Source organism: Rosa chinensis, chromosome 3 (genome assembly GCF_002994745.2).
Source record: "Rosa chinensis cultivar Old Blush chromosome 3, RchiOBHm-V2, whole genome shotgun sequence".
In the NCBI taxonomy this organism is placed as follows: Eukaryota; Viridiplantae; Streptophyta; class Magnoliopsida; order Rosales; family Rosaceae; genus Rosa; species Rosa chinensis.
The window spans coordinates 19,677,631-19,694,694 of NC_037090.1; the positions used below are offsets into that span (position 1 = coordinate 19,677,631).

The window sequence follows — 17,064 nt, forward strand, 5'->3', positions numbered from 1 at the left end:
TAGTTATATGACCAGTTACTTGGTCAGTTACCTGATCAGTTACTTGACCCGTAAAGCAAAAAACCCTCCTTTTTTGTTTGTTTGTTTGTGTGTGTTTGTTTTGCAAAACCCTAAAATGATTTTGATATTTGTGAGCCTATGCTCTGATACCAATTGTAAAAACCATATACATGCTCACAACATATGCACATCAACTTGACAACAATCACAAAAGAACTAAAACTTACCTTCAGCAATAACATGCATGGATTCCATCTTATGCAGCTGCAAACTCTGATCACTGAATATGGCCTTCTGTTACTTACCAACTTGCTTCTCAATGGACAAAACTTATGCAAATAACGTCGATCGGTAACAGGGACCAATTCATCTATATATATATATATATATATATATATATATATATATAGGTGACTTAACCCTCAAGGAGCTTCCCATTAAAGCATTCCTTATCAGATTAGGTTTCCTAGTTAGATTCTTAATGTATCACATCTTGTAGCCTTTCTTGTAGACTAAGCAATGGATTACTATCCTTAATGACTTGATACACTGCTTCATTAAGCTACTAGTATTGATTTATAGTTTGTGTCCATGTTGAACTAGTTTTGACATTAATCTAATTATCAATTTACTATATGTTAATGTGTGACAAGTCCATGTTGATTCTAACAAATGCTGGAAAGTATCAACACTTTGAATTTCAACTTATCAGTTCAGAGTTCCGCTGGACCCCTAAGGGCTTTAGCTTCAAGTCTCGCTCAGGAGGTTGGGATTTTACTGCCCCATGTTTTCTTTTGCACCGTTTATTTATTTTTATTTTTATTTTTGGTTTTGTGGTGGTGGAAAGTTGAAACCTTGGATACCACCCATGAACTTAAATAGCATTGGTATGAATGAGTGTTTACATAGTAACAAAAACCAAGGACTGAAAAATCGAAAAAATCGCCGAAAATTTCGTTTTTTTGGAGGCCCGATATATCCATAGTATATCATGACAATTTCGGTCGAAATTTTCGATATTTCCCGATATTTCCCCATACATTCCATCTCCACCAACAATTCTCACATGCAAAGTCAATCTCCATTTTCGATATTTCCCGATATTTCCGATATTTCTCGAAATTTTCGATATTTCCCCCTACATTCCATCTCCACCAACAATTCTCACATGCAAAGTCAATCTCCGTGGGCCCAGCACGTGTGGTGGATGAGTAGTTGGTATAAAATTCAATCCAAAAAACCAACAACAACACCAAGGATCGAACCTTGGTCATCCCACTACCTTTGAGAGGGTTTGCTAACTCTGCCGCACAAACCTTTATGTATTAATCACAACATTCTAATATATATTCATTTGCCTACGAATCTGAAAACTTAGATACACGTCCAATCCAAGGACTAAAAAATCGAAAAAATGGGCGAAATTTCGCCGAAAATTTCTTTTTTTTGGAGGCCCGATATATCCATAGCATACCATGACTATTTCGGTCGAAATTTTCGATATTTCTCGATATTTCTGATATTTCCCGAAATTTTCGATATTTCCCCATACATTCCATCTCTACCAACAATTCTCACATGCAAAGTCAATCTCCGTGGGCCCAACACGTGTGGTGGATGAGTAGTTAGCATAAAATTCAATCCAAAAAACCAACAACAATACCAAGAATCGAACCTTGGTCATCCCACTACCCTTTGAGAGGGTTTGCTAACTCTGTTGCACAAACCTTTATGTATTAATCACAACATTCTAATATATATTCATTTGCCTACGAATCTGAAAACTTCGATACACGTCCAATCAATAACTAACTTGAAACGCTTAATTACTATATTGAATTTTTTTTTTACTAAATGTTCAAATATTTTACAACAACATTTCAAATTATAACTTCTATAAATAGTTTAAAATAATCTTCATACCTTGCACCAAATAATCTTCATACCTTGTACCTCATAGGTTTTCTACGTAGTTCTAAGTTACTCATGTAATTCAAGGTGTAATGTATGATATGTACAAAAAATGTATATAAGGCGTGATGGCTTAGCCTCCCATTGGGTTTCCAGCCATAAAAAAAAAGATGTTTATCTAAAAAAATTTCAGAGTTATCGGCGATTCAGCATTTACCGTTTCATCTTAAATTATTACAAATGACTATATAACAAGGTTTATTCAAGGTTTTCTTTCTATATATAGTAGACAATCGATAAAATAAACATATCTAAAAGTTTCACTTAAAATTTCCATGTTTTTCTTCAAATTTCCATCATTTTTCTTGATTATTTACCGAAATCGATATATCCTCGATATTCCCGTCGAAATTTCCGTTTTCGGGACCATCGATATTTCCTCAAAACTCGATATTTTGGTCCTTGACAAAAACCCATAATTCATATACCCATTTATATGGTATCAAGTAATTCAAGTTTTAGTCTTTGATGAGAGCATTGGTGAATCTATTTTGCGAGTTTCTATGTTTGGCAGCCAGGTTTGAGAGTAGAGATAGAAAATTTAAATTAACGTTTCCACGGATGCTGATTTAATTTATTTAGAGAAACATGGATGTTCCATATGAGTTTACCATCTGAATTATTGATATCAATTTCTTCGGTTTTGATTGCTATGGTCTTTGGTCCAACCTGTCTCTTTCGAAGTCTCTTGGGTTTCTTATACTATTTTTGATTACCAATCCATTTACTTAACCCTTTAGGTGCAACTTTTAGCATTATTTTTGAAATAATGATCCGTGTTTTTTTTTTTTTCCTGTAAATTTTTTCCCTTTGGTTGTTTTGGGCTTCAGGGCACTTGAATTTTAGAGTCTTATGTTTATCTTCCTTAACTGATCATGTTTTTTCGCTGACTTTAATTGAAACATTTAGCAATTTCTGTGGCCCCAAAAGTTAGTAGCTCCTGATCTAGTGAATTGGAAGTGTATACTTGTTCACTTGTTTTGATTTAAGTGTTTAGATGGATACTGCACCGTGTTTTTCTAACCAGCTACTCATCTCTAGATCTCATTGTTAGGTTTGTCTGTGGTCGAGCTTAATGTACTTGCACAGGTACTTAAGATGGAATATGCTCAGTGAGCCTCCATCTTTTATAATATTGTTACCCTATGAGTTGAACTGTTTTACCCCTTTTCAAGAGTGGCCTTTTAGTTTTCATGGTGCTAATGTTTTCTTTAGTATGGTGAGGAATTTTTTTTTCTTCGTAACTCAATAAATATTAATTCTCAGGAGAGCCCCAAATGAGGATTATAGTGAGGATTAGATGAAGAATTTATTATTAGACTCATTTTTCAATTATATTTCGGCAAATCAACTGTTAGATGTTTAGATATTTATGAGTAGATAATTTCTACAAATTTTCAACTAAATTGAAAATCGTTAAGGCATTTATATTAGTGATTTATTATTTATGAATATGAACAGTTCAAATTTGACAGATTTGGTTCGTTCATATATTTGATCTAGTTTGATACTTAACGATTAGTAATTTCAAAGAAAATTTTCAAAGGTGATCTACTCATGCATACATAAACATCTCATTGTTGATTTTCTGTAATATAATCGATAAGTCGGTCTCCCAAACCATTGATTAGAAAGTCATCAACTAATCCTTATTTTAGTGATCCTCATTAAAAGGGCTCACACTCAATAAATACTAATACTAATTAATACCCCCAGAGTCACATTTGAACTTTGGGGTGTTCTTTATGGCCTTCAACTAACATGGGATCCGGGTTACCCAAAAGTACAAGTACAATCGAACTCGGCTGCTACATGCATGACCATGGAGACAGTACTAGTAAGCTAGTTTAGCCAAATTTTCAACACGGCGGCATGTCTAGTGGCGGAGGCAGCAACGTTTCATTTGGGTGTTTTCCATTCTTTACGATCAAGACGGTGTGCATTCCCCATGATAGGTGACGTTCAAGATGACAGTGTAAATACCACACTCCTGAAATAGAAAAATATTTAGATATTAATTAGCAGCGAGCTGAGGTCAATAATACTAAACAAGATTGCAAAATATACTCAATTACCAGGATTTCTGGCCTTGAATCTGACAGCGGCCCATCCACTTAAGGGCACAGTAACTGTGTTCCTAAGAGGAGGATCAACAAGATTGAAGCTCAATGGGTCCTTTTTTACATCAAAATTCCCAAAGCCAGTTCCAACAATGTGGAAGCTATAGCCATGAAGATGCATGGGATGATCTATCCCAGCCACTAAATTTGTGTTTTGAAAAACAATTTCCACATCCGATCCATATTCCAAAACCTTCACCTTTGTGTCCGTCTCCGGTATTTCCAATATCAGAGGGAAGTCCTCAGCTGTGAAGTTAAAAATCAACGGTGGAAAATCTGGGAAACCCTCTTTATAAACCCCTTTGATATAGTAATAGTAAGCTTGTAATATATCTACTCTCGGATCCACAAAGCTTATGTTGTTCATACTGGCAGCTAATCGCGTCCCATTGGGTCCTTCACAGGTTTGATTTCCAAGGCAAGGGAGTGTGTTCACCGATACTGTTGAAACTATTCGAGTGGTGGTGGTTTTTACGACATCGGTTTGGTTAATGTCTAGGCTTTTAAGGCTATTGAAAAAGCCAAAGGCTGCATTCGTGTTGTTATAGTAAGGAAGGTAGGGAAATAATGGAGCAGTTTTACCATTTCCACTGCCATCTTTGTATTCAATAATTGATAATGGAGCAGTTTTACCATTTCCACTGCCATCTCTGTATTCAATTATTGATAATGGAGCAGTTTTACTATTTCCATTGCCATCTCTGTATTCAACTATTGATGTGGTTGTGGTGTTGTCAAAACCAATCGCTAGGTTACCTTGGTATGCCCTAGCAGCCATGTAATAACGACCAGGTTGTTGGTCTGTGAACAACAGGGCATCAACGGTTTGTCCAGGAGATATTGTGATGTAGGGTGTTGAGATTGGCGCGGTGTAGGCTGCGTCTGCTGCGACCACCGTCAGGTTATGGTTTGCGACTGAGAAGAAAAGGATGCTGTTCATGGCAGCGTTGATTACTCGGAGCAGATGGGTCTTGTTTTGTTCCACAGAAAGTTTGAATGTTTCTGCAGATTAATAAAGAAAGTGCATGGGAATATTAATTGCAGTATATACTATATACTATATATTGAGTTAGTGACATTTGCTCATTGTTGATTGCTTAACTGACCTGTTTTCCTGTGTAGTTCCTAATTGACTATGGATATTTAATTGATTATATAATACATACATATTTACCTGATTTTGAGCAAGGATAGAGGTCTCCTGGTTGACCATTGATGGTGTAAGCATCAGAAACATTGGGAGTTCCTCCGGTTCTAACAAATTCATCAAGTACCTCCATTACATCACTTTTCCACCATTGACCTGCATTTTCAGCGGTATCATCATCAGTTTTTAGTTCTGACTTAAATTCATAAATAAATAAAAAATTGAAAGAAAGGTCTAAAAGAGAAAAGTTTCCTGACTTGTTTATTCCTGTTCTTTTAGATAACTTGAGACCAGAGACATACAAAAAATAAAAAATAAAAATAAAGAATTAGGATACCTAATATTATGGGAACTTCAGCATGGGGCTTGGGAAAAGGGTAGCTAGTTCCTGGTTTTGGATAGACAAAAATTGCTCCATGAACCGTCGCCCGGGACCAATCACTATGAGCGTGCCACCAAAGGGTTCCTTCCTCAATAGAGAATATGATCTTCTGCCTGAAACTCCCACCCGGTTGAATACCACATTGGGTGATGTATTCAGGACCATCAGACCATGGATTCCTCGGTTGCTTGACTCCATGCCTGCAGTTGTCCTCTATATTAGTTGATTAAGAAAATGTACTGTTTCTGCAAATGCTTTCTGACATAATCAGTTGTTGAAGAAAGTTAAACAAATTGAAGTTATATATGTTTGTGTACCAGTGAATAGTGATATTGTATCTGCCTCTGTTATGAACATTGACATAGACTGTATCTCCTTTATAAGCTCTTAAAACTGGTCCCGGAAATTTTCCATTAACTGTCAATATTGACTTAGTGCTGCACAGCCTTGTATATGTGGATTCTTTCACCTATACAAGAGTTGAGAGTCATAAAGTAATTAACAAAGCAGTGCAGATATAATTGAAATGAAAAGCTCAGGAACTAATTAAACAAATACATACGACCCAATTATAATCGGCTGAAGCTTGGCGATGAAGGAAGAGTACTAGTAGAAATGATAAAGCCTGAAGTGCTGATTTCCACTTCTTAGCAGACCACATCTTCCTTAATTTGAATTGAATGCACAGTTGCTTTTGCTACAAATTGTTGGTGTTGAATGCATTTTAGTTTGCTGAATTTATAGAAGAGGAACCAAGCTGATGAGAAGAGAGGCGGCCATTTTCTTAGATGAATATGTAGATCGGAAACAACACTCGTTTCAATTATTGGTACCACCGTGATTATGACAATTTTTTTTTTCTCACAAAGTTATTATTAATTAGTTCACCTTCTTGTTAATAATTTTTTTTTAACACTCAAGTATATATCAGATGCTTGATATTTAAGTTTGATTTACATTTATGTATGCCAGAAATGAAGGTACCCATTTATCAAAAGACACGAATGTGTTGAGGATATATAATCCCACATGAAAAAAATTGGACCTTGCTTATAGGTTTATAAGACTTTGGGCCACTCCATCAATTATTAATTGATTTTATATGTTAACCACATATTACTTTATCATAATATTAGAACCAGGTTATCCCACATGTGCATGCCAATTCATCACATGTGCGGAGGCGTGGGTGTATTGAGCATATATAACATCCCACATGGGAAACAAAAAATTTCTACACATGTTTCTTCTTGGTTAACTGCTTAAGCCTTTTTTTTCCCACATGTTGCTTCTTGGTTAACTGCCTAAGCCCTAGGCTCTAGCTAGGAGTCGTTAAGTACAATATTTAAAGAATTTCTTCAAATATATGCATAAGAATCTCATATATAAGTTAGAATTGTAGCTGAAGACGACTTATTGCTATAATTTGACTAATATAAAGAACTTTTAACAAGAAGTACGTGTCCTACAAGTAATGGCGGAAACAGACTAGGACAAGAAGGGTCAAAGTTTTTGAAAACTGCCCCTGGTTGGTTGAAATATAAAAGATTTCCATACAAAATTATATTTTAATATGTTGTTTGACGGTTTGACTTTGACCCTTCAACATAAAGGAAAGGAACTAAGCAAAACACCCAACATTTCACTTGACGATTAACTAAGCAAATTAAGATGATATCTAACATGCATTGATAGGAAATGATGCTCAAATTAAAGGGCTAGCTTGCATATTAACAAGAAGCACTAGCTACTAGATCGAAAAATTGCACAGCTCCACTACAACAAAATCAGTCTTTTACGGCACACATTTTACGGCGCACATTTGACGTGCGCCGTAAAAGACTGTAATTTATGATGCACATTTCATGTGTTCTGTCAGAATGTCTTTATTCGGGTCATTCACGGCATGCATCTTATGTGTGCCATAAATTTAGAAAGTTATTAACGGCATGCATAATATGTGTGCCGTAAATGAATTATTTTACTAGTTTTTTACGACTTACTTGAAAAGTAAGTCGTAAATGAGTTATAAAGTTTTTTTCTTTTTTTCTTTTTTTGGATCGAAGTATATTAAACAAAAAAGAAAAACAAGACTCCGACTATGAAATCAGAGGGATCTGATAGGCAATATGCTAAGGCTTTAAGGATTTGCAGTTTTCATTGTTGGCTAATAAGTAATTATTGATGGATTCTTGACTGGTTGGATGATGTTAGGGATGCTCTCTATATAAGTTTAATTGTTGCATATGTTGGCAGCCAGGCATAAAGACTGATGAAATTGACCAAACCATTCACCAAATGCTCTATATTAAGTTTAATTATTTTTTTATTAAAAGATATCACGGAATATATTGTTTAACTCTGACCTAGCCGTCTCTGCTAGGGTTTCTCGGTGCAAGTTCGCATCGATAAAATTTCCACAAATTCATCTCTACCCAGTTGATCTCCTTCTTTGTTGATGGCTGGGGTGGTGAATGGTTCGGTGGACACTTTGAGTCAGACGGACTCGGCGTTGGTGACTCTTAGGGATGCAGGGGCCTCGGCGTTTCAGGACAATCATTGGTACATGGTTGGCTGACTGTTGGCACCGAAGGCAAGGCTTCCAGGGTTGAAGGGTACAATTTCTACTATCTGGCATATTAGATCAGGCCTTACCATTCAAGATGTAGGTGAGCGCTTCGTGTTTCAATTTGAGAATGAGGTTGTGCGTAATCGGATTTTTCATGGGGGACCCTGGTTCTATCACAACACGATGCTTGTGGTGGGTGAATATGACGGGTTTGCTTTGCCAGAGACGGTGGCTCTGGATTTGATGGAGACTTGGGTCGTGGTGAGGGGTCTTCCTCTTACTCTGAGGAATAAGATGGCGCACACTATGGTGGGAACGACTCTAGGGCATGTGGTTCAAATGGATTTGACTGCCCTGAAAAGAAAAGAAGAGGAGCAGCGGATCAAGATCTGTTTGATGTGCAGCGGCGGATTCGTACCTGGAAGGTTATTGAATTTTCTCCGGTGGTGAAGCTGGAATTAACATTCATATATGAGAAGGTTAAGGGATATTGTCGTGACTGTGGTTTGTTTGTTCATGATGCGATGGGTTGTGATAAAACTTTCATCAAAGAAGGAAGAGATTCTGGCACGTTCATTTGCGGCAGCTATGGCAGGTTTGTCTTTGACCTCAAGGAAGGATGTGGTGCCCTCTGTGATGGAGACGGAGTTGGGCACAGGGAGTACTGCTCTCAATTATTAATCGGGTGGTTTGGGCTTATCGGATCCTAGTGTTGGGGCTTTGAGCGGTGGAGTCGACCGCACGGCAATAGGGACCAGTTTTGAGTTTTTGAGCTCCAAGATCCTAGGAGGTCATGTTAGGATGAACCCAATTTTGGTGAACTTGCTTGCTGGAGGGGGAGTAAGTCCCCGTGTTCCTTTTCTCCTTACCCAGCATAATGGTGCTTCAGCATCATTGATCTTGAGTCCTATATTGTCTGAGGTCGGCAAGAATGAGCTGGTGAAGTTTTCTTCTATTCAGGTGATGCCAACTGGGAGGAAACAAAAAGCTATGGCAATGTTGAGTAGGTTTGGGAAGAAGTTCCTAGCTTTGCCTGATTCGACGATGGAAGTTGGAGAGAATACCTCCTTGATTGTGCAGCACAAGAATGGGAAATTATTGGTCTCACCTAAGAAGAAGAAGCTTGGACGTCCAAGGGGAAGTAAGAATAAGGTGAAGGCTCTATAAAGGAATAGGAGGAGAAGAAGATCCGCAAGTATAAGAGGAGGGGAAAGGCTTTGAAGTTTGAGTCCACTCTGGAAGTTTCAACCAATGAGGTTGTTAATGTATATGGAACTATGCCAGTTGGGGAAGGTGAATCTGCATCCCTGGTTGCAGAGGGCGAGATAGAAGGTGAGATGAGTGATTTAGTTTTGTTTTGTTTTTCGGGTCGCAAAAACCAGTGCCTTAGTTGTTACCTTTTATGCCTGCTTCAAGGTTTCTTGTTTTTGTCAGAATAATGGTGAGTGGACTTCCTAAAAGGTGGGTGTACTAGGAACTAGATGAGAAGCTATTTGTCTAGAATAGGGTTTATTTTAGTCCTAAGGAGCGATTGCTTTCTGTCGATCCCATTGGGGTGTTTCGTTCTTGTACTGCTTACTGAATTTAATGAAAGGGCTGACCTAATTTCGTCAACAAAAAAGTTTAATTTTTTTTTTGAAAGGGGGTTGGAACCCAGCCTAACTGGGAGGCTCAGCCCCATGCCCGAATATTATTAATAATAGGAGAACCAATGTACAACGAGGGGGACATATAACCTTCACTCAAGTAGTAGTACAAGAATCCTCATAGAGTGCGTTCTGAATAATAACAAGAGCCTCCTCTAGCCAATACTCATCTAAATACGATAAACTAGTGAGATGTGCCAATCTATGTGCAATACTATTCACTTCACGATATATAGACTGTACTCTAGTTGAAAGAATAGAGCTCAGATAAGCCTTGCAATCTTCCACAATACAGCCAATCTCTGACAAGTCCTTCATATCTCCATTAACCGCAGTAACAACCATAGCACAATTAGTTTCAATATCAATATTGATCATGCCTTGATGAATAGCCAGGAGGAGACCAGCTCTCATCGCTTCAATTTCCATGTGTAAAGCAGATCAAGCAAAAGAAAAAGGGCGTGCAATACCAGCTAAAAACGTACCATTTTCATCTCGAATAACTGCCCCAATTCCTCCCCGTCCACTATCTGCATGGAATGACCCGTCAATATTCAACTTCAGTCTACCACTAGGTGGGTGCTGCCATCGAGTCATGGGACGCTTCTGCTTCAAAACTGTAGCCTTGTGAACCTGTTGATGGTCAGAAAGAAGTTTAGATGCCCCACAGGCAGTATTCAAAGGGTTGAAGGTGCCACCCTTCCAAAGAACTCTGTTTCTTTCGGACCAAATTGCCCATAGTAACATAAGAAAGACGTCACGTTGTTGCTGGGATAGTGTCTCAGTGACAACACGTACCCATGCAGCTAAATTAGAAGCAGGTAACATCCTCGGCTCCGAGGTAAGTGGTCCAAAAAACTAAAACTCTTCCACCCTTTTGCAATTTCTTTGGTGATTGAATTATTTCTTAGATCTGGGGAAGTTAGAGAGTTGCTCATGTGGATTAAAGTCTTATATCTTTTAAATTCACCTTGAAATTTGGATTATTTGTTTTGACTTTTATGGATTATTCATTTGAACTTATTGAAGGGCCAACTTCACTAATGCTTGTCATTGCTTGTCTTTGTAGGCTCTATGAGGTATGATTTCTTTATGGGAAATGGTTGGCATGTGACATCATATCAAGCTATCATCAGCCCCTTCAAGTACGCATTAATCAATCTGAAGACAATTCTAATCTAGCTAGCATGTTCTATAGTTGAAAACTATTTCAATTAATTATACTATGATTTTATAATATGAAGTTATTTAATTGATATAATTTACTACATGAATGCTTTTGTTTGCTATGCTTGAATGAAAGGGTTTAATTGAAAGTATTGTCTATTAGGAGAGTGAATGAAGATATTTTTAATGACTCGCAAAAGGGTAATTGAAAGTATTGTCTATTAGGAGAGTGAATGAAGATATTTTTTATGACACGCAAAAGGGTCTTTTACGGCAAGCAAAAGGGTATTTTATGACACGCAAAATGGTCTTTTACGGCACACAATCAAAGTTGTAAAACATCTTTCACGGCGCACAAAATAGTGTTTTACGACGAGCAATTTTATTTTTTTACAGCGCACATTTTGTGTGCCACAAGAGAAATTTATCTTTTACGACATGGTCTTTTACGACACATTTCTTTGTGCCGTAAATTTGTCTTTTATAGCGCACATTGTGTGTTGTAAAAGACCAGTTTTGCTGTAGTGCTCCACTATTCTTTTAATTTTTACTATATTTTATTCATTCATCAATGATTATGCATATATATATATATATATATATATATATACATATATATAGGTATTTTACCTTCTACTTTTTTTTGTTCTCTCAATCATCTTTCTACGTATGTATATCTATATTTCACCAAAGAATTCATTCCAAAATTTTCTCTCCTACAAAAGGTAAGACTTCAACATCAACTAGAGAGTATGCTTTTTTTTTATTATTTATTTTTTAACTTGTTAATAAATTCAATTCAATTCAGTAAAATAACTTTCTTTAATTCTCTATATAAATTAGAAATTTTTAGAGACTTGAAAATTTAACTTTTTTTTTTTTTTTTTTAAGAATATCATATCAATATATTAATACTCAGGCTAAAAAGAACCATTACATATCCTTCCTCTACCATCTATGGGTAGATAAAGAGTTTGTGGTAAACCACAGCGATACATAGATTAGGTCTGATCATTTGATGGTACCCATGCTCATTTATTTAAGAAAGTCTAGAACTATGCTACCAAAGGCAAGTAAATAGGCTAAGGAAAAAACCCTAAATAAGACCCAACCCTAGAAGGCTGACCCACTCCTCGTGAGGTCCAAGATAAGGCCCAAAGACCTCATCCCAACCCCAGAAGGAGAAAGCTAGCCCAACAGGCCCAGTCAAGCTTGAAGCCGAGCAGTCGCATCCCAGCAGCGACCAAGCATCACGCCGCCACTAGAAGCTGCGTCGCTGTGCCTCTGTGTCACCGGCACCGCTGAGACCTTGTCGAGAGGCACCGCGCCATCCCGTGGAGTGCCAACTACCTGCACCATCTTCGAGGAGCCAACCTCCAATGCGATCGCCCATACCCCAACACTATGCTCCAAAACTGATCGAGATCAACTTGACAAGGAGTGCCTCGATTTGAGGTTGATCGATTTTATTCCTTCCTTCGCCGGAGAAGACTAGGTTCCCCAGATCAGGTAAAGTAATAAGCAGAGGGCAATCAGGTTTCTCTGCGTTTCCTTGGTGTTGAGTCGGAACCCTCACATCACATTCCATCCTTTGTTTTTGTGTAATGGCCAGAGCCATGGCTAGTATTCAGATCGGCTGTTGGTGGCCGGAGGTAGACGGTAGGCTAGGGTTAAGGGAGAGCGGTGCTGCTCTCATAGGCGCTGAGATAATATATCCTGATTGTACATACTACTACGTAGTTAACTAGGTTTGGCAGTCAACTGGGGCCCGTAGGAAGACCCATGTACCAGGCCACTGGCCGGGTTCACATCCCACCATGATGGTTTGCATCAGGGACGGCACCCTGGGCATGGAGGGGTCCGGACCTGATCAGCACAGTCCATCTAAATATATATACACCAGAAAGTTGATATAGTTGCAAGGGGACAACATGCGTCCCACATCAAAGATAGGGGAAACCCCTTTCCCTTGCTCGAGTATAGCATCAGCACAACCACCTTTTACGGGTAATAACTCTTTCATCCACTATTTGTATAGTTCAATATATATATTAGTATCTTACTCAGGCATCGAAGGGGCATAAACCGTCCGGTACAGTTTATCCCTCTAACGCTGTGTTCCTGGTACAGGATCAAGGAGTTGGATCGATACCCCAGGCGGTATAGCATTTTGAGTGAGGTACCCGGAGAAAGCCACCAGAAACATTGGCGCGCCAGCTAGGGGTCCTGAATCATGACCAAGCCGGAAGAAACGACAGGTGAGGGTAGAAGTGTTGCCGGGCGCTGATATTCTTTTCGGGCACTTCATTAGCAGGGACGCCAAGTATAGGAAGAGAGGCACTTGGTCTCGGATCCTTGGACCCACAGAGCACGATCAGCCCACCAGTCATCCAGGACTAAGTGGCCCTGGTCTCAGAGCTGGAGTCCATGCGAGCAGAGATCGCAGCTTTCCGAGAACAAGCCAGGATCGATTGGGAACAGCAAAGAATCGATAGGGAGACAAACCTCCTGTCACAACAGACGCTGCAGGAGCTGGAAGATGAAAACACTGTGCTTGCCCGGGCACTGGACCGAAGGCACCAGCACAATGAGGCACTCACTCAGGCCCTAGCTAGAGCATCTCAAGTAACGACAGAGTTAAATGCTACCCCCATTCCAAGAGTAACCGGCATGGCACTGACCTCGTCCACAGTACACGGTCACAGGGTCATCCAGGTACCGGTGGATCTGTACCTGGAGAGCTTGAGGCATATGCCACTACCACCTTTGCCCCAACCTACTCAAAGCAACCCACCTGTAACTGATCCAAACAAGGCGTTACTCTCACAAATGAGCAGCTCCTTGTGTGCCCTTTAAGCAAGGGTAGAGGCAGCAGAGAACAGGGACACCTGGCGGCCCCTGACCGCTTATGAGGACCATCCGGGTCCTTTTAGCCAATAGGTTAGAGGTGCCATTCGATCAAACATATCAAAGCCGTTGAAGATTGCCTATACGGGAATTGGGGACCCGTACCAGCACCTACAGACTTCCCGCTCACAAACAAGCGCCAAGGGATACACAGATGAGGTGTGTTGTAACATGTTCCAGGAGACATTATCAGGGGAAGCTTTGAGTTGGTTCTACGAACTGTAGGCCGGTTATGTAGGGAATTTCAAAGAACTAGCAGGCAAATTCTTAGCTCGGTTCATCCTACGTACCGACGGGATACACACCCCGAAGGGGCTACTGAAGGTTCAGCAGGGGGAGAATGAAACGTTGAAATCCTTAGTCAACCGGTGGCAAGCGGCTACCGCTAAATGCCGAGACCTTAACAAGGAACTGGCTGAGCTGGTTTTCAGGAGAAGCTTAAGAGCCGGGGAGTTCCTTTACCAGATCCATCATCGTCCCCCACCTAGCTACGACGAGCTGATGGCCACGACCATCAGACATGCCCAGGCTGAATTTTAAACGTACGAGGATAACATCAGACCAGAGATGAGAACCTCTACCCTAGCCCCGATGGTGAGGGAGGAGCCAAGAAAGCGGGAGTGGGTGCATGATCAGGGACAATCACCTCACAACTCGAGTAAGAGAAGCAAAGAGTCCTCGTCCAGGTCTAGCAGTTACGTGACCACTCAGTCTCATGTCGAAGAAAGGGCACAGCAGGCCCGCGAACACCACCACCACCCCGGTATGAGGTATTTACTATCCTCAACGCCTCGTATGAAACTATTTAGAACGAGAACAAAGATGAGATACCTAGACCACCATCCAGGAAGTTTCCGAAGAGTAAACTTACTCAGCAGGATACCGGAAGGTTCTGTACATACCATGAAGATACCGGCCACAATACCAACCTCTGCATGGCTTTAAAGAATACGATCGAGTCGCTAATTCAGAAGGGCAAGTTTCAGTGGTACCTACCCTCTAAAGAGATAGGAACTATCGATGTATACGGCCAGATCTTCACGATCCATGGTGGAGGCCCGAAGGATTTACTACCCCAGAGGAGGAAGCGAAATTCCAGTTTCGGCCACCAAGAAGTTTTCAATTTCCGCAAAGCCCCGTGCAACAAGAGGGCGACGCTGGGTGGAAGTCAGTCACGTTCCTGCAGGAGGAAGAAGCTAATCTAAAAATGCCCCATGATGATCCCTTCCTGATCATGCTCCAAATGGACCACTACATAATGTCTCGGGTACTCGTAGATACCGGGGCTTCGGTTAGTGTACTATTTCGTGATGCATACAAAGCTTTGAACAGGGGAAGGGCCAAGTTGTCACAGGATAATGAGCCCCTCATCAGCTTTTCAGGAGATATAGTCCAACCACTGGGATCAGATTACTTATCGATCACAGTGGGAGAGAGCCCAATCTGTTCAACCATCAAAACAGAGTTCATTGTGGTTGACTGCGCTTCATCCTATAATGCTATCCTGGGCCGACCGGCATTCTGGCACCTGAGGAATTTCATTGCAGGCCACATGCTCATGATGAAAGTACCAACCCCAGTCGGAATAGCAACCATTCAGTGTGATCAGGCTGCGGCAAGGCAGTGCTATTCTTTAAGGGTATCTCGGGGCAAAGGAAAGTCAGAAATGTTGTCCATGGCCACTGACCCTCTCACAGATAGGTATGAGGACCGCAGAGATGATACTGACTCTGACGAGGAACGTCCCGATGCCGTGGAAGACATCGAAGAGGTCGTGCTATCTAGGAAGTTCCCAGACAGGATTGTCAAGATAGGTACCAAGTTGGCTCCGACTATCAGGGAAGACCTAATCTTGTTCCTCCGCTCTAACGCATCAGCTTTCGCCTGGTCATATGAAAACATGCCCAGTATACCAACTGGCATAGCCATGCACAACCTAGGTATTGTTCCTTACTTGGCACCGGTAAGACAGAAGCGCAGAGCCTTCACACATGATAAGTATCGGGCTATCCAGGTTGAAGTAAAGAAATTGATGCCCATCAATTTTGTCAGGGAAGTAACATATCCCCGGTGGTTGGCCAACGTGGTCATGGTACCAAAGAAATCTCCAGGATCATGGTACATGTGTGTAGACTATACAAATCTCAACCGAGCATGCCCCAAGGATAGCTTCCCGCTCCCATGAATTGACCAACTAATCGATTCTACTGCTGGGTACCGATTACTCAGTTTCATGGATGTGTTCAGTAGGTACAACCAAATTCGAATGAATCTGGCAGATGAGGAGCATACCGCTTTCACCACAGACAAAGGTCTTTATTGCTACCAGGTCATGCCCTTCAGATTGAAGAATGCAGGTGCCACTTATCAGCGACTTGTCAACTCCATGTTTGCGGATGTCATCGGTACTATCATGGAGGTATATGTTGACGCGCGATATGCTGGTCAAAAGCTTAACCCCCGAGGATCACGTAACCAACCTATCAATTGTCTTCGTTATCATATTACGCAACAGTATGCGGCTTAACCAGCAGAAATGCATTTTCGGGGTCGAAGTTGGGAAGTTCCTCAGGTACATCATTAGCCATAGGGGAATTGAGGCGAACCCATAGAAGGTGTAGCCTATAGTAGACATGATATCCCCAACCTACAGGAACGAGGTCCAATCCCTTACAGGTAAGGTAGCCGCTCTGTCAAGATTTATCTCCAAACTAACGGATAAGTGCACTCCTTTCTTCAAGCTGTTGAAAACCCAGCAGGTCGAGATAATAGCTTGGACCGCTGAGCACGAAGCTACTTTTCTCGGCCTAAAGGCATACTTGGCAGAGGTACCTTTACTTTACAAACCTGTTCCAAGAGAAATGCTTTACATATATCTCGCGGCATCTTCTACAACCGTCAGCTTCTCTCTGATCAAGTGGGATTCTGATTGTGAGTACCCGGTGTACTACGCTGGAAAAGGTTATACTGGTGCGGAATCCAGGTACCCAGACATTGAAAAAGTAGCATTAGCCCTCCTAGTATCGGCCCAGAAACTCAGACACTATTTCCAGGCACACTCGATCACCGTTTTCACTAATTACCCATTGAGACAAGTTCTACAGAAACCATAGACATCGGGAAGATTAATTAAATGGGCCATCGAATTAGGAGAA

General features: G+C 40.5%; 2 protein-coding genes across 2 annotated transcripts; both read right to left on the reverse strand.

Annotated features, from left to right (window-relative positions):
* Nucleotides 1-3,533: 3,533 nt before the first annotated feature.
* Nucleotides 3,534-6,358, reverse strand: LOC112193653 (laccase-15). The gene is made up of 6 exons (XM_024333878.2): nucleotides 6,183-6,358; nucleotides 5,938-6,089; nucleotides 5,576-5,820; nucleotides 5,266-5,394; nucleotides 4,047-5,093; nucleotides 3,534-3,961 (listed from the first exon to the last, which is right to left on the reverse strand). The coding sequence occupies exons 1-6, from the start codon at nucleotides 6,279-6,281 to the stop codon at nucleotides 3,831-3,833; spliced, it is 1,803 nt and encodes a 600-aa protein (XP_024189646.1). The 5' UTR covers nucleotides 6,282-6,358; the 3' UTR covers nucleotides 3,534-3,830.
* Nucleotides 6,359-9,931: 3,573 nt separating this feature from the next.
* LOC121052282 lies at nucleotides 9,932-10,663 on the reverse strand. The gene is made up of 2 exons (XM_040516989.1): nucleotides 10,321-10,663; nucleotides 9,932-10,251 (listed from the first exon to the last, which is right to left on the reverse strand). Exons 1-2 carry the CDS (start codon nucleotides 10,661-10,663, stop codon nucleotides 9,932-9,934), a joined length of 663 nt encoding a protein of 220 aa, XP_040372923.1.
* Nucleotides 10,664-17,064: the final 6,401 nt, after the last annotated feature.

Coding starts and splice junctions, on each gene's coding strand:
- LOC121052282 (XM_040516989.1), bottom strand. CDS start 10,663: ATGTTACCTGCTTCTAATTTAGCTGCATGGGTACGTGTTGTCACTGAG. Junction 10,252..10,320: donor AGTTATTCGAGATGAAAATG/GTACGTTTTTAG, acceptor TGGAAATTGAAG/CGATGAGAGCTGGTCTCCTC.
- LOC112193653 (XM_024333878.2), bottom strand. CDS start 6,281: ATGTGGTCTGCTAAGAAGTGGAAATCAGCACTTCAGGCTTTATCATTT. Junction 5,821..5,937: donor TACAATATCACTATTCACTG/GTACACAAACAT, acceptor GGACAACTGCAG/GCATGGAGTCAAGCAACCGA. Junction 5,395..5,575: donor TGAAGTTCCCATAATATTAG/GTATCCTAATTC, acceptor CTGAAAATGCAG/GTCAATGGTGGAAAAGTGAT.